The sequence below is a fragment of the Echinops telfairi genome, unplaced genomic scaffold, assembly GCF_000313985.2.
Source record: "Echinops telfairi isolate 266 unplaced genomic scaffold, ASM31398v2 ScPeMD7_60;HRSCAF=208, whole genome shotgun sequence".
Classification (NCBI taxonomy): domain Eukaryota; kingdom Metazoa; phylum Chordata; class Mammalia; order Afrosoricida; family Tenrecidae; genus Echinops; species Echinops telfairi.
The window spans coordinates 39,916,931-39,938,140 of record NW_022103958.1 but is presented as its reverse complement, the minus strand read 5'-3'; the positions used below and the strand labels follow the sequence as shown (position 1 = coordinate 39,938,140).

The 21,210-nt window shown below is 54.6% G+C and overlaps 1 protein-coding gene and 1 long non-coding RNA gene across 3 annotated transcripts in view; one reads left to right on the top strand and one right to left on the bottom strand.

Annotated features, from left to right (window-relative positions):
• Positions 1 to 21,210, top strand: part of MICAL2 (microtubule associated monooxygenase, calponin and LIM domain containing 2) — a 235,169-nt gene that overhangs the window by 104,675 nt on the left and 109,284 nt on the right. For both annotated transcript variants that reach the window (XM_045290948.1, XM_004711613.2), the window contains exons 7-15: positions 944 to 1,099; positions 4,732 to 4,832; positions 9,508 to 9,765; positions 11,070 to 11,185; positions 12,195 to 12,321; positions 13,139 to 13,229; positions 15,508 to 15,655; positions 17,022 to 17,221; positions 17,571 to 17,677. In XM_045290948.1, the coding sequence (XP_045146883.1) occupies positions 944 to 1,099; positions 4,732 to 4,832; positions 9,508 to 9,765; positions 11,070 to 11,185; positions 12,195 to 12,321; positions 13,139 to 13,229; positions 15,508 to 15,655; positions 17,022 to 17,221; positions 17,571 to 17,677 (1,304 nt within the window). The remainder of the gene's footprint in view (positions 1 to 943; positions 1,100 to 4,731; positions 4,833 to 9,507; positions 9,766 to 11,069; positions 11,186 to 12,194; positions 12,322 to 13,138; positions 13,230 to 15,507; positions 15,656 to 17,021; positions 17,222 to 17,570; positions 17,678 to 21,210) is intronic.
• On the bottom strand, positions 14,356 to 20,720 carry LOC123521769. The gene is made up of 2 exons (XR_006680116.1): positions 20,652 to 20,720; positions 14,356 to 14,669 (listed from the first exon to the last, which is right to left on the bottom strand). It is a non-coding gene; the product is annotated as an uncharacterized LOC123521769 (long non-coding RNA).

Genomic DNA, 21,210 nt, shown 5'->3' with positions numbered 1-21,210 from the left:
AAGGCGGGTTTACAGGAAGCCATTGGAAGCTAGGCAAATCCTTCAACTATAGAAAACAAACAAGCTCACTGCCATCGAGTTGATGTCGGCTCATGGCAACCCTATAGAACAAGGCACCACTGCCCCTGTGAGTTTCGGAGACTGTAACTCTCTACAGGAGTAGAAAGCCTCATCTTTCTCCTGAAATGCAGTCTGCCTCCCCTTTGGGGAATCCAACCCTGGCCTCCCGTGTGACAGGCCTGGATACTCACCTCTACCATCACGAGCCCTGTCTGCCGGAAAGTGCGTAGTTAATTGCAAGTCAGGATTCCCTTTATCGAGTCATTATGCATTTACCTAAGTGCAAGTCACTGGCAATTGGAGAAACAAAGGGCATTTGTTAAAAGCCCTGTCCTGTCAGCAAGTCAGCCTAGTAATCTGACTTTCCAGAGAAGACACACAGACCGAAAAACTGTGAAAATGCAACATTTTAAATTGACAACAGAGTCAATGTAATCCTGTCAGTTCAAAGTGCATGTGGGTCCTTCATGAATATATGGAATGGCTTCAGAGTTCATGGAAACCAGAATGGAGAGAGTGGGATTTCCCAGGCCCGTTTGAAGCCCCCTGGTACTTAACAGGAATGCCCAACAGAGCTAAGGCGGAGCTCTGGCCTCTGAGATGATATAGCGAGAGCGCTTTGTTTGCTGAAATCTAAGCAACTCATTGATGCTTCTGGTCTTCGAAGAGAGCAAAGACCCACTGATTTTTGAAAGGACAGCCAAGCCACATGTCTTCCTTGGGCCCCTACTTTGGCATCTCTGCTTGCCTGGCTCTCCGGAGACCCCAAATTGTGGTTTCTCGGGCCCATGGGGCATCTGAGAATATCATGTGGAGCCATCTTTTCCGGGTTCTCAGACCAAATCCTGAAGAAAGACCCATGTTTCCTTCTCTCCTCCCACAGGGTTCAGAAGGAAAGAATTCCGTGGGAAGCTGGCTATTGCAATCACTGCCAACTTCATCAACAGAAACAGCACGGCTGAGGCCAAGGTGGAAGAGATTAGCGGCGTGGCTTTCATCTTCAACCAGAAATTCTTCCAGGACCTCAAAGAAGAAACAGGTGGGAGCGCCCCCATCTGCCAAACCAGGCCATTGGCTGCCGCTCCTACAGTGGACAGAGGGGTGTGCTGGCTCCCGGGGGTCTGGCACTGGGCAGATTCACACTTGTCAAGTGGAAGCACAGGATTCTCCTTAGAATAATAACCAGGCAGAGTCTCTGCAGGGATGAGAGAGCTTCTTGGGGAAAGCCCTGTGGATCTGGGTCCTGGGAACAGATAGCCAGTCATTTACTTAGCAGCCATCGACTGGTGCCCGTTATGTGCCAGCAGGTAGCTAATAAAGCCAAGGTTGACCCATGCCCTCCCGAAATGGAGGCTGGGAAGGGAAATAACCACACAAACCTCTTAACTGCAGAGGGGCCAAGAAGCGGTGCTTCCAGAAGCCCAGATACTTTGGTTCATTGTGCCAGCTGCCCCTCCCTGGGGGGGTGGGGGGTGGGTAATGCCCAGGTAGTGTGGCGCTCACTGGAGTTGGTTGTCCCCTGCCCTGCTAGGGGCCAAAGGAAATAAGGTAGTCACCCGTTTCCTCCACAACTCTTTATCAGATGCCAACTTTGCTCTGGTGGCAGAGTGGGTTATACACCAGGCTGCTAACCACAAGGTCAGTTCAAACCTAGGCCACCCATAAGGTTTTCTGCTCCTGTAGAGACTTAGAGCCACGGAAACCCACAGGGGCAGTGCTACTCTGCCCTACAGGGTCGCTGTGAGTTGGAGTCGACTTAATGGCAGTGAGTTGGGGTACTATGTGCCCCATGCTGTGTGAAGACCTAGAATAAAGCAACAAACAGAACCCCAACAAAACAAACAGTCCATGCAGAAACAGTGACACTTCAGTCACTACGTCCGGTCCAGGCTGGTGAGGGGGAATGAGAGGTAGGAGCTCATGGCTCCCAGAGATTGTTTCTTCTTTTAAACCTGACTTAAAATGAGGGAAGGAAGGTGGAGGAGGGAGGGGGGCAAAATGAGGAGCTGATACCAAGGGCTCGAGTAGAAAGAAAATGCTTTGAAAATGATGATGGCAACATATGTACAAATGTGCTTGACACATGGATGGATGGATGGATTATGATAAGAACTTTAAGAGCCGCCAATAAAATGATTTTATATATATATATGGGGCTTCAGAGAGCCCCTGGGGAGAATCGATTCATGTGTGAATTCCATGTTTTCACACTTGCTGCAGCTCCTTCTGTAGTTCTCAAAAGGGCAGTGCAGCAACAACATAAAACTCATTACACTCCAGAGGACGCACCTGCTGTCTGACCACCTGGTGCAGGAAGAGGCTCCGTTGTCATAGTCTCCTCCCCCACCTCCACCTGTGCTGTTCCGAGTGGCTCCAGTCATAATGCAGATCTGTGCACTATCCCACTTGCTTCCTTGGTCGCAGTGAAAACACTGTGCTCGCTGCTGCGTGGTCCTCCCAGGGGTCGGTTTGGGAGGCGCTGCAGTCTCCGTAACTGGATGTCCTGCCACCGTCCAAGCATGTACACTCACTGCCAGCTGCCCCTGTGGGTTTCCGATCCTGTAACTCTTGAAAGGGATAGAAAGCCTCATCTCTCTCTCCAGAAACAGCTAGTGGTTTTGAACTGTGCATCTTGAGGTTAGCTGCCCAAAGCATAACCCATTATGGCACCAGGGCCCCCAGCCTGTGCACGTGGGGTCTGCAAACAAAAGGCCAGCCTCAGGTTTTCTTTAACGCCTGCAAGCTAAGAATGGCCAAAGAGAATTCGAAAGAACACTATGTGTCATGAGAAGCCTATGGAATTCAGATCTCAGGGTCTGTAGGCAGTGTTGGATTGGGACGCAGCCCCTCCTGTTTGTTTGCCTAAAGTCTGTGACTGCTTCTGCCTCGGGGAGCAGAGCTTTCAACAGACACACATGACTCACAAAGGCAGAAGCGCTTACTCTCTGGCGGGCGCTTGACAGAGGACGTTTGCGATGGCTGGTTTGGCCTGGCAGTTATTTACTGTTAAAGATAAAACTCTCTGCTGAGTTGTTTCTTTGAGATCTTTCCCCGACACTGGACTGAAGGCGGTGCCAGACACCGGGCGCCTGCTGGGCAGAATCACCTGCCTCTCCTAAGGGCTGTGCCCATGGCCTGAGCCCTGGAGTTTGACCCAGTTGCGTTATCTTATAAACAGTTTTAATTTTTCCTTTGGAATGACTTAAGAATTCTCCGACCCACCCTCCTTGTCAAAAACAAATAGAAAACCCAGAAGCATAAATATTGAGATAAATCAGCAAGTAAATGCATGACGACAGAACACAGCGTGTGGTTTTCCCGTTGTCGGAATGAGCTCCCTCAAACTCGGCTGCAGCTGTCACCGGGGCCTCGGGTGCTCCACCAGGCTGTGCACACAGGGACGGGGTGAATGCCTTGGGGGCCCTCCCTGTGCAATGATGCCTGTTTCCTGTTAAGGGCTTCCTGTGGTCACCCGGCCAGCCTCTGTGTCGGCCACCCATAGTTGTTTCTTTCCCTCCCTCTTCTGTTTCCTTCAAATAAGCAAAGCCAAAGCCAACCCCCAAACCCACTGCCATCGGGAAAGCCAACCCCCAAACCCACTGCCATCGGGTCGATTCTGCCTCATGGCGACCCTAACAACAGGGTTGGCCTAGCGGATTTCCAGGGAGCACATCTTTATGGACGTCTACTTCCATGTCCTGCTCCTTTGATGTGACTGGTGGATTTGAACCCCTGACCCTCATGGTTAGCAGGGAAACGCTTAACCCATGCACCCCCAGAGTTGTCTTCAAGATAGTGGTTTTCAAACTGCAATGGGGCTCAGAATCACCTGAGGTCTTGTTAAAACGAAGGTTACGGGCCTAAGTCCTGGTAGTTCTGACTACTTACAGGTCTAATAAGTTCTCTGCTGCTTGCCACACACACAGCTAAATGCCCTCCCGCTCCCACGGTGCGAGAGCCTCTCACTCTGTGATGGTGCCCACGGCAAAAAGATACAGCCCAGCCCTCTAATGCCTGCTAAACACGCACACACACACACACACACACACACACACACACACACACACACACAAGCACGCATGAGGAAGGCGAGGAGCTTAGCCTAGATTTGGGAGCATTCACAGAGCTGGTCAGCTGTGGCAGCTTGGAGGGCGCTGCGGGCTGGGCATGAAGTGTGGCAGACTGGGGTTCCAGGCTGGGCTCTGTTGTTTCCTGGCTGCCATGACTGCAGGTGGCACGCCTCCTTCCATAGCACTTTCACTTGGAAATAAGGAGCCCAGGTGATGTCGTGGGATACGTATGCATTGGGCTGCTAACCACGAGGTCAGTAGTTCTAACCCAAAGAGGAGGCTTCCTGCTCCTGTAAAGATTTCCAGCCTCGGAAACCCACAGGGGCAGTTCTGTCCTGTCCTGCAGGGTCACCACGAGCCGGAATTGATCTGATGGCAGGGGGTCTGGCTTGGGGTTCTCTAACTTGGAAATGGCAGTCCGTGGTCCTTGAGGACTCTGTGCCCTTTGAAAGAGACGCTGTCTTCGCAGGAGCCGTGAGAGCCATCTGCCCTGTCTTTCCGAATCCTGTGTGCCTTTGTGTCTAGTGTGAGTACGCTGTGATGGACAGTGGGACCTGTCCTGCAGCCGTCACCGCGAGCCTGCTTCCTCCTCTCTCTGCAGGGATTGATCTTGAGAACATCGTCTACTACAAGGACAGCACCCACTACTTTGTCATGACAGCCAAGAAGCAGAGCCTGCTTGACAAAGGGGTCATCATTAACGTATGTATCTCCTCAGCTGGCACTTCCCTGGCAGCTTCCCCTGGGTGCCCTGGGCTGGCAGCAGCAGCAGCGAGTGTGGCAGCAATCGGAGTCCTGCCCGACTGAGCAAGGGGAGGGGAGGGAGGGACAGCGGCGCCACCCTGCCTTTACGCCTTCCTCTTCTGCAGCAACACAATACCAGCGCAGGGTGGTTTCTGACTCCCGTGATGCCGAGTGTGTTAGGTAGAACAGGGTGCGGGGTCACCCGGCCTTGCTTCCAAGGCGCCTCCCAGTGGACTCGGCCCTCGAGACTTCCGATAAGCAGCCGGCTGTATTCGCCGTCCGCTGCTCCCCAGGGACTCTGCTCTATTGCAGTGCTCAGAGAAAGGAACTGCCCTCACACGCCAAGAGCGGTCCGGGCTGGGAGCTGTGGGGATGTGAGACCCTCCCTCAGGTGGCAGTGTGGTTCCTACGCTTCACCCCCAAGAGACTGGCTGCCTGTTTCGCTTCCCTGCGGGTCTCAGTCAGCCCTGCCAGCTCTTCTGAAAGTCCCCTGTCCCCTGGAGACCAGCTCTCCTTGACCTAGAGGGACACAGAGAGACTTTCTCTTGCGAATTCCACCCCGTGGCCCCTTGTCGTGACGTGGGCTCTGCTCGCTGTTCTAGCGGCAGAGAGACAAGCGTGGGACCACGGATAAGCCTCGGCACCTGCCTGAGGCTCACACTTCTTGTCTGCAAATGCAAGGAGTTGTTTCTGTTAGGAAGGGCAGTTGGGAAGAGTAAACGGCTTTTTTAAAGAGGTGCACAGAGCATCTAGCCGAGTGCCTGCGCATAGGCATTCTCAGCTTCACCTCGAAGTTTCTCTGCCTTGTTTGGCCGCCTGCTTGCTGGTTCTGTGGCTTCCTGGGCCCTGGCTTTTGCATCCGGAAGCTTCATTGAGAGCAGGGCCGGCAGGCTTCAGAAGTGCACAGAGCTGCTCGGGGACCCAGGGCAAGGGTGCTCCTTTAGGCAGTTTTTCAGCCCTTACGAAGTCCCTGTTTCTGCCACGAAGACAGCGGCCTCCAGATGAGGATGGTGCCGTCTGTGGTCAGCTCCTCTCCGGGTGGCGGCCTGTGACCCGGGCAACGTAGTGACCACTGACTGCTGCTTGTTGGAGAAGAATGTGTCTCCTCCCGCCAGCTGGTACTGGCAGCCGTCTGGGCGGCATTAGTAACCCGGCCCTCCCCTGGGCCGCCTCCGCCTCCACCTCGGCCCAAATCTCAGGAGAGCCTGAGGCGCCCGGGGTGGATGAGCAGAGGCCGGACACAGCCGGCAGATGTGTGGGCAGTGGACTTCCACATCTGGTGCCCCTGCTGACCCGGCAGTGTGAGGAGGCGTGTGCTCTTCATTCCCCGGCTCCACCGGCGCCTCCCCTCCAGTTGCTCCCCAGTCCAGGGATGCCGGAGTCAGAGGGTGAAGCCCCACTTCGTGGCCCCAGGATGCAGGTCCAGGGCAGTGGGGTCTCTTGCATAGGACGGCTCCGGAGAGGCTTTGGGCTGCCCATCCCAGTCTGGTGCTCCTTTCTTGCTTCATTTGCTGAGTCCGTGGGCCTCTGAGAACACAGAGGCACACTTTGGGGCATCCAGCGTTGTCAGCTTGATTGTGCGGCTTATCAAGAAGTCCCCAAGGCCACCCACAGGCTCTGGGATTCACGAATAGGACCCACAAGGCCCAGCACTGCTCACCACTTACTCTAGGGCAAGGATGCCAAGCTCAGGCAGCAGAGAGAAGGTGCAGGGCATGAAGTCTGGGAAGCCAGACGCCTGCTTCCAAGGCTGCCCTCCCAGCAGAACCACGTAGGCCCGCTTCATGCCCCAGCAAGGGTTGTGACCGCACACAGGAGATGTGGTCCATCCGGGGCACGCTCTGTGGTGACCCAGGACCCGGGCTTCTCGCAGGAGGCTCACGTCAGGGAAAAAGAGGGAGAGGGTCAGTGAGCTGGATTGACACAGGGCTTCAATAATGGCTTCAGGCGTAGCAACAGTGGTGAGGATGGCACAGGACCGTGTTCTGTTCTGTTGGGCATGCAGTCACTGCGCTGTGAAACCGACTCCAAGCACCTAACAACAATCATGTGAGCACCCCCGACCTAGCACTCACCCAAAGTCCAGGGAGGGATGTTCAGCACACAGGACTAAACATTTGACCACAATGAGCCGCCCTAATCAGTTACTGGTGGGAACTCACTTGACAGCCAGTTCCCAGACACCAGCCAAGGGCCGTTCTTGGGAGCAGTTCTTGCTAAGTATAGCTGTTTAGACCTGCTATGTTAACGCATTTCTACACTCTTGGCAGTTACCAAAGGCCCTCGGCACTCTCGTCTCCGACCTTCTGCCAGGGCCCAGAGCGGCAGGGATCATTTGCTCTCTTTTCATTCTTGTCCCACCTCATCTTCACAGCGGCAACTGGGGAAAGTGATCGTGTGAGTCTTGGAATGAGAAAGGAAATCAAATACCAGAAACTCCAACCTGGATGCAGTGGCCCGACAAAGGAGTCTTAGGCCAAGGATGGGTGTCATTTGGGGACTATGGTTTGAGTGTAGAAATAGCCGAAGTTCTGGAATGATGTACTAGATATCATGGTCATTTGGAAAATTGAAGCAGAGAGTTCATCTGGCTAAAGATGAAGCCGTGCCTTCTAAGACTTTTATGAATGCTCCAGCTGGCACCTTGGGTGGGCGGGAGACATTCTTCACCCTGTTCTGTGCCATCGAACTTACAGGAGACAGGAATTTCCATTCGCTGAGCATCTCCTGTGTGCCAGGCATAGAGGAGCCCTTAGTTGGTCACACACACCAATTAAGTGCTGCGTTCTCAGCTGGTAACCAAAAGGCTGGTGGTTTGAACCCACCCAGTGGCTCCGTGGCCACAAGCCCTGGCGATTGAGTCCCATAAGAACCCCGTGAGGCGGTGGTTGTACTTGGTCCCAGGGAACCACTCTGAGTTGGAATCTACTCCTTAGCACCCAGCAGCACATGCCGGATATAGGGCCTGACATCGCATCCCCACAACTCCTTGAGGTAGAAATCAGAAACAAACAAACAATACTACATACTCAGAAAAGCTGTCTAACTTGCCCACATTTACCCAGCTAGCAAACAGCAGAGGCAGAATCTGACCTCTTGCCCTGGCTGACCCCAAGAGGGTCTTGTGTTCACCTTACACGGTCTCCTTCCCAGCCCCTCCCAGGATATGCCCCTCTGTGTTGCCTTGGGAAAGCTGACCTTTTGATGGGCTGCTTTGCCTCAGCCCCACAATGAGCTGGACCTTGCAGGCTACCCTGTAAGCTACCCGACTGGCTTCAGGGCCGACAACCCAGGGCTCATTTCTAGCTTCCCTCTGAGCTCAGAGTACTCTGAGCTCAGGGCTCACTGTTTCCCCAGCAGGGAAGTATAACAGTGAATACCCTACCAGAGAAACTGAGCCCTTAACCATCCTGAGCCTGCCAAGAAGAGGTTTGAAATGGATATGTACCGTACACCCAGCTTTCTGATCTTGTTGGCCCACTGAATACAGCATTCCTGGCCTACATTAGCTTAGCTCCATTTCTTACAAAACTGTGCTTATTGCATTGTTCTCTTATCTTTTTGTTGCACTGAAAGTCATTATGAGAATTTGCCATATAAAATGGGCTTCTGTGTTTGCCACAAGTCCATTATCATGGACCCCTCATTGCAACCCTTAATGTTCTCTGTGCCGTTCCCTTGGGAGACTGTTCTTTTAAAACTTGGTGCCAGGAAAAAATGACCTCCCCTGAGGAATGTCTATGCTGCTTTCTGTCTGATAAGAGGAGCCCTGTAACACAGCACACATTTCCCTTTAGCCTTGGATGCCAACAGTGCTGAGGCCAAACTTGATGCTTCCCCACAACTGGGTTTACTGCTGGGTCCTGAGGTCCTCTTTCTGCGTTGATCAGCCTCACTGCCCACATGCTCTTCGTGGAAGCCAAGCCCTTTGCTTGACTATTGAATTCATGTCCCAGGGCTGCTATAACAAAGCACCGCAGATGAGGTGGCTTATCAGAAAAGAAAAGAAATCAGCGTCTCACGGTTCAGGAGGCTAAGAGTGCAAGAGTGTCCGCCATCGTGGTCCCTTCACAGGGGTCACCCAAGACCATATTTCCGATGGTCTCAGGAACCAAGACACTGTTCCTCTATCCGTCTCCAGGTGGGTCCGCCCACATGCAGGTACGCCCCCATCCGGGGTCACCACAACATGAGGAACTGTGTTAAAGGGTCACCATATTAGGAAGGTTGAGAACCACTGCTCTAAGCACTCCGAGGGAGGATCTCTCCCATGGCTCTCGGCCTCTAGGGATGACCGGCAGTCCTTGCTGTTCCTTGGCCTGTAGACACGTCACTCTGGTCTCTGCCCATGTCATCAGATGACCATCTTCCCTCCGTGTCTTTTCTACTTAAAAAAGGACACCACTCTTACCGGATTAGAACCCGCCCTGCTACGTCCAGGCTGACCTCATGTTAACGTAACTGATAACCTCTTCAAAGACCCTATTTCCAAACAAGATTGCAAACATCTCTCTTTTGGCCGCTGAGGTCTGTAAAGGGGTCCTTGTCCTCCAGAGGGGACCGGGGTGGAGGGGGCAGGGAACATGGTGTTTCATCCTTGCTGCAGTGTGTCCTTGATAATCCTCCTCCCCAGGACTGCATCGACACTGAGATGCTGCTGTGTGCAGAGAACGTGAACCAGGACAACCTGCTCGCCTACGCCCGAGAAGCTGCAGACTTTGCCACCAATTACCAGCTGCCATCGCTGGACTTTGCCATGAACCATTACGAGCAGCCCGACGTGGCCATGTTTGACTTCACCTCCATGTACGCCTCCGAGAATGCGGCCCTGGTGCGTGAGCGCCGCGCCCACCAGCTGCTCGTGGCCCTCGTGGGCGACAGCTTGCTCGAGGTACTTCTGCACCTGCAACCCCCGTGCTCCTGCTACCGGGCAGATGCCTGCATTTGTGTCTGAGCTGGCAGCATCTGAGGTCACACAGCGGCGGAGAGGGACGGGCTCAGAGGCGCCCAGCCAGTTGGCAGGACTCTGCCAGGCCTGGCCTGGCCTTACACGAAAGCTCAGAGGAGCCAGTTCTGTCTGTGTGTAGGCAGGAGAGCTTTCTCTTCCATCTCTGGGTTCTCCTGGGAGGCTCTCCTAGCCGAAGAATAAAGCCCAGGGGGCCTCAGTCTATAGGGCCAGAGTGTGTGGAACCCCCAGCAGAACCCAAACCCCCTTCCGACCCGGGAGGCCTTTCCACGGAACGGAAGAAAGGGGTGACCTCCCCAAAGGCCCCTTTCCATTTGTGACTTCCTTGTTCAAAATGTTTCCCAGAAAAAGCTGCATGTGCAAAGCCCTCAGGTTGAAGTGAATGTTTTTGTAAAGGCGTATAGTTTTATCTTTGGTGTGAGCGCTAACTAAAACAAATGCTTGTGCAATTATTCCAAGTTCAGAGTCAAATTCCAAACCAGGCCTTGGACTCTTCGTAGAACAGTTTAGTTAGCAGTTAGCCAGGCCAGATGCCACGAATCTGGGTGACTCAGGGGCACCCACTTCTGTGTGTGTGGAGTGGAGCCTCGCTCTGTGCCTCGGGAAGTAGATCTCCCAGGCTTCCTTTCAGGGCGCCTCTGCGTGGACTCCTCCCTCCAACCTGTCTGCTACCAGCCAACAAATGATGCCTGTTAGTATTACTCAGACTGAGAGCTTAGCATGATTGAATGAATCCTGGCTCACCAATGAGCATGGGTTCTGACCCAAGCTCCCAGGCTAAGCACTTAATACCCACCCGGCTTCTACCCCACCCTCCCTTCCCAGCTTACATCTGAGCACAGCCCTCCCTGCTGTGTGCAGCACCTAAAACAGACAGACTGACGAACTATCCCTCCCTTAAAGTCCACATTTCCCAGCTGCCCTGCCTCTGCCCACATGAATCCTGAATGGTTCAGGACACCTGGCTAGATCCCATCTTTCTTTGAAATCTGTTCTTCGTGAAGCATTCTCCTCCCAATACCTCCTCTCTCTTCTCTGGGGGGAATGTGTCTCCCCCTTTTCTAAGCCCCGTACACCTGACAGTGCTCTGGAGTTGCTTGTGTTTGCGGTAGACCCTGGGGGCAGCAGGGCCCGGCCCTGGCTCAGGGCTGGCAGTGCGTACTGGGAGGATGGGTTGGCGAGCTGGGAGTGGTGATAACCAACTGGGATTGGGCGCATTTCCTTTGCAGCCCTTTTGGCCCATGGGCACGGGCTGCGCCCGAGGCTTCCTGGCAGCCTTTGACACGGCGTGGATGGTGAAGAGCTGGGACCAGGGCACCCCTCCCCTGGAGCTGCTGGCTGAAAGGTGAGCGAGGGCGCTAAGAGGAGGGCTAAGAGCTCTGGCCAGAAATCCCCAAACTGGCTCTAGGAGACTTCCTCGGTCAGACTGGAGTCCTTCTTGCTGTGTGTCCCTCTCCATCCCTGGCCTGCCCTGGCCGGACCTGGTCTTCAGGGGCCTAAAGGAAACCTCTGCCAAAAGCATCGCTACCTCCTTCAGTGGCTCTCCTTGGTGAAATGACCTAAATCTTTCTTTTTCTTTTTTTTAAAATTAGCTGCACTTGAGTCGATTTGGCTGGTGGTCGCCCCACGGGGGGACCATAGAACTATGCACCCTGCTGCGTGCGTCAGACAGCAGATCCGCCAGGCTTCCCCCCACCCCCTCACAAGGTGGTGCACTCAAACCTTCAGCACTGTGGTTAGAAACCAAGTGTTTTAACCACTCGGCACAGACAGGACCTCACAGGCTGCCTTTCAAAACTTCCACTTGGGCACAAGCCCAGGGTTGGAGCCCACCGCAGTGCTCAGTTCATGGGAGCCGGCCAGGGAGGGCGTCCCGTCTCTCCACGCAGACCATCACAGGATTCCCCCAGGCCTCTTCCCCTGCCTGGGGCTTGCGCTTGGACCCCTGCGGGGAGCCACGTGGCTGTGTCCCATGGTGGACTTCCGAGAAGTCAGAGGCTGCAGGGCGGAGCCAGGCCTCTACCGGTCTTGGGCGTGGAGGCCTGTGACCTGGCGATCCCGGTGGCAGCCACAGGAGGCGACAGGCCTGCGGGGTGGTCATGGCCAAACCCCAGGTGGCCATGCTGCCAAGTCTGTGTCCCTGTTCTCAGGGGAGGAGGACACTCCTTCCTGGCCCCTCTGACCCTCGCCTGCCTTGGCAGATCTCCGAAACCATGACCGCCAGGCACTGCAGGGGCGGGTTTATCCAAACACAGGCAAGAAGCCCTTGAACTCAGAGCTAGAGGCGAGCGGGAGGGGGAAAGGCCTGCTGTGGCAAGACCCAGCCCTGACCTCTCAACTCTGCCTGCCCCCAGAGAAAGTCTGTACCGGCTGTTACCTCAAACCACCCCAGAGAACATCAACAAGAACTTTGAGCAGTACACAGTGGACCCAGGAACACGGTACCCAAACCTCAACTCCCACTGCGTCAGACCCCATCAGGTGCGCCTCTCCCCGGGGGCCGTCTGGGGCATCCTCAACTGAGCGGTGGGGAGCCAGGGTGACCGGCACACCTATTTAGCGCACGCCTGGAACACCTGTCCCAAGCGTGGGACTGAGTTCCCTCTCCAGGAGAGTCACAGGAGTACAACAGGGGGAGCATTCTTTCTAGCCCCACATAGAGACATGTGGCACAAATTGGATGCATGGACGTGTGTGTGTTGTGTTTACTCATCAATACCAGGAACCCTGGGGGTGTGGTTGTTAATCATTGTCCTGCTAACTGCCAGGTCAGCAGTTCGAAACTACCTGGTGCTCTGAGAGAGAAAGACTAGACTTTCAACTCCTGTAGAGAGCTGCCGTCTGGGAACCCCCGCGGCAGCTCTGCCCTGTCCTACAGGGTCTCTGTGAGTCAGCACCGACTCGGTGACGGCAAGTTTGGTTTATTCCTCACTACCTGTGTGCCTCGCTCAGCAAACCTCTCTCCAAATAGCTCCGAGACCGGGAGTCCTCTCTCCTTACTACCCACAGTTCCTAGTCAGTTGCTTCCTCACTTTGTCAAAGTCCCCCTCCCCCCACCTCCAGATCTTCAGTCAGGAGAGCAGAGGGCAGTGTGAATATTACCCTGACCACACCTCAGGTCCCCTGCGTTGGAGTGGAGAGTTGCCATCCCTGCTCTGTGACTCGGACTGCCTGGGGTGTTGCCTTCCAGGGGGAGAAAGGGTGGCAAGTGTGCAATAGGAGGGGTGCAGTCTAGAGACCCTGAGCTATGTGTGAGGAGGCACTGGGGGCAGCTGTGTGAGGCCTCTCTCCTTCGCAGGTGAAGCATCTGTACATCACGAAGGAGCTGCCCTGCTGCCCTCTGGAGAGGGTGGGCTCCGTGAGAAGATCCGCTGGCCTCTCCAGGCGAGGTAAGCAGCCCTGTGGGGACCTGGCCTGGGAGAAGCACCCCTGCTCTGGGCCAGATTGCCAGGAGGGACTGTTCCGGGAGGAGGCCCACTGGCGGTGGTGACAGAGGCTCTGAGGACAGCGTGGCTCTGCCCCTGTCGCCGGGGGACCTCGTCCAGCCCCTCTCCTCTTTGAACCTCAGTGTCCTCCTCTGTAAAATGAAGGTGGAGACCACGCCTACACCTCGAATGGTCAGAAAGGTCGAGGGAGCACTCTGTGCGGTAGGTGTGAGCTGTGGGTTACAGTCGATTCCCATGACTCCTGGCAGTGACTCTCTGGAGATTACCGTGCACATGGCATTCACAAATGCTGAGCCACTGCTCCCAGAGGAAGCGCAGGGCGAGGTTCCTGCAAGCCTCTGGTCGCAGCCTGTTTCCATCAATGGATCACTCCATAGTGCAGCCCTGCTGGCATAGTGGTTAAATCACTCCGTGCTGAGCAGGAGGTTGGCCGTTGGCACCTGCCAGCCACTCTGCCGGAGGACGATGTGCCTGTCTCCTTCTATAAGGATTCTCAGCCTAGGAGACCCTGCGGGGTAGCTGTATCTGTGCTGTAGGGCTGCTGTGATCCGCAATCAAGCTGACAGTTTGGCTTAGCTGAACCAGTACCTAACCTTGTTTTAAGCGTGTGTCTGTTTAAGGACAGGCCGCGGAACACGTGCTACGTGGCTGAATCACGAGCATTGAACTCACAGCCAATAGCATTCTCACTGGTGCCGGAACAAAGCCTAACTGGACAGACAGATTAGGCCCTTGACAGCCTTCCTAGATGTAAAAGCATTAGACCGCACTTCTCCGCGGTGCATGGGGCCTCTTCTCCAGTGAACTCACCAACGAGACAGTGAGAAAGGAGGCACAGAATACACCAGGGGTAAGGATTCAGCTTGCAGCGCGAGAGCCACAATAAAAAGGCACCGAGTCCCCTTGTTGGAGCTCAGGCACTTAGGGGTGGCCCAAGGGTTTGCCGCCACCCACAAGTCTTCAAAGCACCAGGAGCCTTGCCTGAGGGGTCCCAGGTCCATCTGTGCCAGTAGGCGAACTCAGAAATATGAACCCACTGATGATAAAGACCAACTGCATCTCACTGAACTAGGAAAAAAAACATTTTTTTCTAATGGTTTCCTGTTTGGCAGGGGTGCGGGGCCTTTTCTCTGCCAAGGGCCATTGGCTATTTCTAACGTCATTCACAGGCTATATGGTCAAGCATTTCATGAACTTGCCCCTAATGTGATGTGGTGCGAGGAACTGCTGCTCTGCGGGGAGCCGTGTGATGTTGGCTGGTATTGGTGATTCCATGGGCCTTAGCTGGCCAGTCTCCCAAACTGGACAACGGGTTCCACGCATCTCACTCTTCTCCTGCTCTTTCTGGGCTGAGCACAAGACTGGGTGTGAGGCCAGTGCACCCTGGGAAACAGAAGGAATGGTTAAATGAAGATTTCCCTACAAGCCCGCTGTGGGCAGGCCACTCTCCTACTGAAAGATCTCTCCCCCTTCCGGAGTGCACGCCTCTTTCCCCACCACGCACTCCCTGTAGCTATTAACTGTTTGCCTGCCTCCCAAACATGGCCGGCTTGAGTCTTTGCCATGCCCACCCGGTCTGCCTCCCTGGCTGCCTTCCTCAGTCTAAGGCCTCAGTTCTCAACTGTGGGTCATGACCTCTTGGGAGGTCGAAAGACCCTTTCACAGGGGTCGCTCCATTCGTAAGAGTAGCACCATGACAGGGATGAAAATACTCTTATGGTTGGGGTCACCACCACATGAGGAGCTGTGTTAACGGGCTGCGGCATTAGGAAGGTTGAGAACCACTGGTAAGGAGTTCATCTGTGGGTGCTAGTTCCAGAGGATCTCTGCTGGGGGGCTTCCCTGGGCTCGTCTCCTCCTGGGGCCAGCTCAGAGTAGACCCAGACTCCTGCTGCCCCCTCACTGCGGCACACACTCCAGTGCAGCAGGGGCCTGCTCCCACAGCTCTCCCACTAGAGGGGCAGGATGGTGGCAGAGTCCACTGGGTCTGGCCAGAGTGGGGCTGAGGGGCTCTTTGCTGGGGACACATGTGCTTCCTGTCCCAGCTTCCTGCTCTCCCACCATGAGGGAGCAGTCTATGGGAGTCCATGTGTGCTGGGTGGCCCCTGGCATTGGATCCCTTGCCTGGGTACCATCTCTCCTGGTCCCCAGCCATTGGAGGAGGTCCCCAGGGGACGCAGCTGGAACTCTAATGCCAATTCTGCACCTTTGTCTGCTGCAGAGTCAGACGTCCGGCCGAGCAAGCTCCTAACCTGGTGCCAGCAGCAGACCGAGGGCTACCAGCACGTCAGCATCACTGACATGACCAGCTCGTGGCGCAACGGCCTGGCCCTGTGCGCCATCATCCACCGCTTCCGGCCAGAGCTCATGTGAGTCTGGGGCCTGGCTGGACCTGCCCTGTCCCTCACCAGCCAGAGGGGGACTCTGGGGACAAGAGTCCCAGAGCTCTTCTGCTAGATGTAGCATGTCCAGGCCCCAGTTCAGTGTTTGTCTTAGTATATGTTTCATTTGAAGGTTGTCCACCCCCTCCCCTTCCAATATATGCTTCCCCATTATATTGATTGTCTCTGACAACAGGACCTTGACCTGTACACCTCATGTTCGAGGCGTAGAAGTGGCTCGGGCTTAGCAACATCCTCACCCGCCCCCCCCCCCAGCCTCATCCACCACCCTTTGAACATTTGAGCATTCGTCCCCTCAAGAAAGGGATTCTGAGCAAGACCTACTTCTTGGAACTGGTGTGAGGGATTTAAAATCAGGAGAGTGAGCTTGCCGTTGGACCAGCCACCCATCTCCCGTGAGGTTTCGCCTCTGTCTATCAATCGGATCACGAAGAAGGTTGCATTTTATTTGCGGAAGTACTTTGTGATTGCCGAAGCACAATGCATTGGTCAGCGTTATGTTGAAATCAGCGGCAGTATCCCTTAGAATCCAAGTGGAGACTCGTCCAAAAAGGCTGGAGCAAAGCCTCGGAAGGGCTTCCGGGTCGGTGCCTCCGGGGGATGGTGCTCCTCTTGTGTGTGCTGTGGGTAGTGTGAGAGTTTGTCTGTAGTTTACGAGAAACCGTGTTACTTTTGCAGCTTAAAAGGGAGGTGTATTTTTTTATCAGTTTATTTTATTACAAATATTAGGACAATCCATCCTTCAATTGTATTAAGAACACTTGTACATCTGTTGCCATCAACATTTCCAAAACGTGTTCTTTCTACTTGAGTCCTTGGTATCAGCTCCTCTTTTTTCCCCTCCCTCCCACCCTCATGGATCCTCGATCAATTACCCCATTTTCCCGGAAATAAGACAGTGTCTTATATTAATTTTTGCTCCCAAAGATGCGCTAGGTCTTATTTTCAGGGGATGTCTTACTTTCGGGGAAACAGGGTAGATATTATTGCTGTTATTTCGTGTCTTAACATTGTCCATTGAAGGGGGACCCGTTTGATAAGACAATCGCTCATAGCATTTCCGAGGAGGATTCGGTAATCACTTTCCGGCTGTGCAGCCAAGGCTGTCATGACAGCATCATGGTCCAAGTCTAATTTGGTGCCGCTCTGAAGGAGACGCAGGGATTAGCATCTTTTCCTGGCTAAGCTGCCCCTCGGGCTGGGCTGGGCTCCCTGCTTCCTTGGCGTGCCCCCACCTGTGCCAACACCTGGCTCAGGGCCCAGCAGTACTTTCCGGCTAACTGTGCCTCCGCCTGTTTGGCCCGAACTCCTCTCCCTTGTTTTGCTTCTTCAGCAACTTCGACGCTTTGAATGAAGACGATGCGGTGCAGAACAACCAGCTAGCATTTGATGTGGCCGAGCGGGAGTTCGGGATCCCCCCAGTCACCACTGGGAGGGAGATGGCGGCAGGCCAGGAGCCCGACAAGCTCAGCATCGTCATGTACCTCTCCAAGTTCTACGAGCTCTTCCGAGGCACCCCGCTGAGGACTGTGGGTAAGGACCTTCCCAGAGGCTCTGCCCCACCCCTCGAGCCGTCTCTGCCCGGTGCCCGTGTCTGCCCACTCCTAATGCTCGTGTCATCTTTCCTGGGATGGCACTGAGGCCAGGCCAGGTAGATCTACCCGCCCAGACCCATGAATCTGTGTGGGAGGTGCCCAGTGGAACCTGTCATTAGATCATCGGTAGAACCACATCCTCCTCTCTCGCTGGGCCACATATACCCTTAGTTTCAGGTGAGAGAATGATTCTGGAAGCGTCTTGGGTTGTCACAGTGACACCCCTCGGGCTCTGAGGTACCGGTGTCAGGGACCCAAATCTCAGTTGTACTTTTCTTTCTTGACAGATTCTTGGGGCAAATACTATGGAGAAAATGCTGACCTCAGCTTGGCCAAAGCATCCATTTCTAATAATTATCTCAACCTCACATTGCCAAGGAAGAGGACCCCACGAGTAAGCCTTGGCCTGGTGTTTGCCTATTTCTCCTTGCACGTGGATGGGAAAGAGGGGGTGGATTTCATGTGTTCAGTCCGATGATACTAATTAACTACATGGGCCTCACACTCGTGGGAGATGCGAGTAACAATGGGCATTCTGCGTGGCACTGTGTAGTGAGTTTCAATGAATTCTAACTGGTTGTAGGAAAGGGATGACATAGGACTGAAAGGACATGCTGGTGAGTATTTTTAAAAATTAATAAATCGATATCAAGAGAAGGTATCAATCAGTCATCAAAAATCTCCCCAAAACAACAACAACAAAATACCTCCCGACAAAGGAAGATGCCCAGGACTAGATGGCTTCCTGGGGATGCTGCAGGGCCTTTCAAGAGGAGGCGACAGGGATCCCTCTGAAGCTCTGGGGAGGAATCCACTCATTCTCCGAGTCCAGCATGGCCCGGTTACCAAAATCAGATCTCGATCCGGCCAGAGCAGAGAATTATAGACCAGTGTCCCTTATGAACAGAATTGTGAAAATCCCGTCTGAAGGACAGAATCCAAAAGCATGTTAAAGGACATTAGGATGTATCCCAGGAATTCAAGGGTGGTTCAACATAAAAAAAAAATCAATGTAGTATACCACTTTAACAGAATGAAGGGGAAACCCCCCACATGATCCATAGAAGACTGCATTTAAATAATGTATGATGAGAACAGGAATATTAGAGGTAAATAATACATGGCCCTTGCCCAGGAGGCACTCAGAGCCCAGTGAAGTGATTCCCGAGCACTCTCAGTGTACAGCAGTCGCCCTGGGGTCCCTGTAATTTCTCCATGCAGCCTGCAGACAAAAGCAATACCCAACTATTCTGTGCATTGGCTAGTGAAGACCAGCTAGCTTAATTGGAGTCCTTCACAGTGTTACAGTGTTTCCCCTCACGTATGAAACCATCCTTTGGTGCCTCTGGGCGGCCGCTGAGGCATCATAGGGTGCCTTGCCTTGGTCCAAAGTTGAGGCGCACGGAAGGGCCTCCTAGGAAATTATCATTTTATTGAGTGACAGCTTCTCAGCGGGAGGTGTGATAGACACCGTCTTGTTTGACACGCTCAGTTTTCAAATGAAGATGTGGAGGCCCGGAGGGTGGGCTGCCTTGTCCGAGGCCATTCACAGCCTCTTCATGACAGTTCGTCTTTGCATTGTCCCCTGTACCGTGTTCCCTTGACCGTGAATGGTCCATGCGTTCAGTTACTTAGTGCAAGGACTTCCAGACGTGATGTAAGGCTTGACCCGAGAGTCCAGCTGGAAAGACAGGGCGAGAGGCTGCAAACCAAGGGACAGTGGGACTTAGAGCAGCGGGGCGGGCACGGAGATGAGAAAAGAAGCGGGCGGTCAGGAAAGGCATTCTGGAGGATGGGCTCTGGAGACGACGTAGACAGCGGGGAAGCTGAACCGATGAGGGCTGAGGAAAGACCGTGGGACTTGGAGGTGTTGGGGGCCAAGAGTGAGCTTCAGAGGATATCAGGCCTGAATGATGAGGAAACATCATTTGGTTGTGCATACAGCCACTCACCAAAAGGTGGACAGTTCGAGCCCACCTTGAGGGGCCCTTGTAAGAAAGGCCCAGCCATTGGCTTCTTAAAACTCAGTCCTGTAAGCCCTGAGCAGCACAGTTGTCCTGTGACACTTGGACAGAATGGGCAGCCCTCTGGAGCCTTGGAGTGGATGAATCGACACGAGGAAGGCATCAGGGATGAATGACGAGGCAGAACTCCGTGTGCTCCACTTCAGGAAGCTGGGACTCTGCCATCCCGCCGATTCTGACTCGTGGCTACCCCACAGTGCAAGGTAGTCCCACCCACGTAGGTCTCCAAGACCTTAAACCTTTGCACAGCCTCGTCTTTCTCCCATGCAGTGACTGGTGGGTTTGAACCACGGACCGTATGGATGGCAGCGTAAAGCATAACTCAAGTGGTGGTCGGTCGGAGCAGAGGCAGGGGTGGGGGTGGGGGGTGGCGTGGTCCAGGATGAGGCCAGCACATTGGCTTGAGCAGGGGAGGCCCAGACAGACAGACAGACAGAGCCTGCCTGCCCACTCCAGAACTTCAGGCAGGTCCTCGGCTCACATCCCAGAGGGGCTGCAAGCCTCTGCGTGTTTTGAGCGTCTCTCAATTGCCAGCAGTCTCCTTCGGCCCTGGCCCATCACGCCAGGTCCTGCCAGCCCATCCTCTCCGGGTAGGACTGGCGCCTCCTTTTTTCCCCTCGGCGGCTTGTGAGCAGTGGTCACTTTTTCCACTGAGGTGTGCTCTCCCTGGAATGGCAGAATAGTTGCTTTGCCAACAGGCAGCTTCTGCCACGCCCTGTCTGACGGAAGGCCTGGGCTAGCCAGGCTGAGATGGGAAGGAAGGTGTGCAGGTCTCTTGGGATTTGCAGCAGAACTGCCAAAACAAGGAGCTTCACCTAGCCCCTTGTGCTCCTCTGCTCCCTGGCCAGCCCGAGTTGAGGGGCTCCAGGCAGGGGCTTCGTTCTGCAACACATGTCCCACTGAGGGAACTGCCTACAGAGGACCAATCTCAGGTGGGTGCCCCAGAAGCTGCGCCAGGTTTCCTCTGAAGGCCAGGCCCCCTGTTGTGGGCTTCTCTAACCCCAGCGGGGCCATGCAGTCTTTCTGGAAGCTCTCTGAGCCGAACATGCCATCTGTCATGGGCCTCCCCAGTTTCAGCCACCAGATGGCCCTGGGAATGGCTGAGGGAACCAAGGTGGAGTGTGTAAACCTTCGGCTCACCTCGCCTCTGTTTATAGAATGACTCCACTTGCGGACCCGAGTCCCGGCTCTGCCCTCAAAGTTGGAGTGGTCAAAAGTCAGTAGTCCGTGAGGCTAGCCAGACTTTACCACCCCAGGGCTACTGGGCTTCCCAGGCTCTGCCCTGCTGAGCCCCCAGCCCATTTTGAGCCCCGGTCAATCGGTCAATCGTAGAAAGAAACTCACCAGTCTTAGGAGAGGGTCCAGGCCCTTCCACAGCCCCATGGAATGTTCACCATTTGCCTCGCTCTCGCTCTCCGGAGCCTAGAGAGCTTTGGCTATTGAGGCGGGTGCTTGGCATGGGCGGTGTTTGTTCTTCTGTGTGTCCTGAAAGGGACTGAGCACTTCCCCTGGGGGGGTGGGGGCGGGGGTGAAGGGTCACACTGTGCCTTGGCCATGACTGAAATGGCTCCAAGTCTGGTCCAGCAGCACACCCTCCCAGCAGGCCCGTGCCCAGAACCACCCACACAGGACCCTCTCCCCATGCCACCAGGGGAGCGTGTGCTGTATCGGTGTGATCTCTGGCTCAAGTGGCCTTCGTACTTCCCACAGGCAGAGAGCACCGAGTCCCCTCTGGTCTGCTCCCACACAGAGAGGACACTAGCCCTCCGTGCCCGAACTCACACACCTGGCTAACACTAGCAACACAGGCCGAGCACACCGATTACCCGTTCACAGAGGTGCGCCTGCGTCCGACACCACCCTCTCTCCATCCCTTCCTGACCCTCCCTGCTCACCCCCCAAC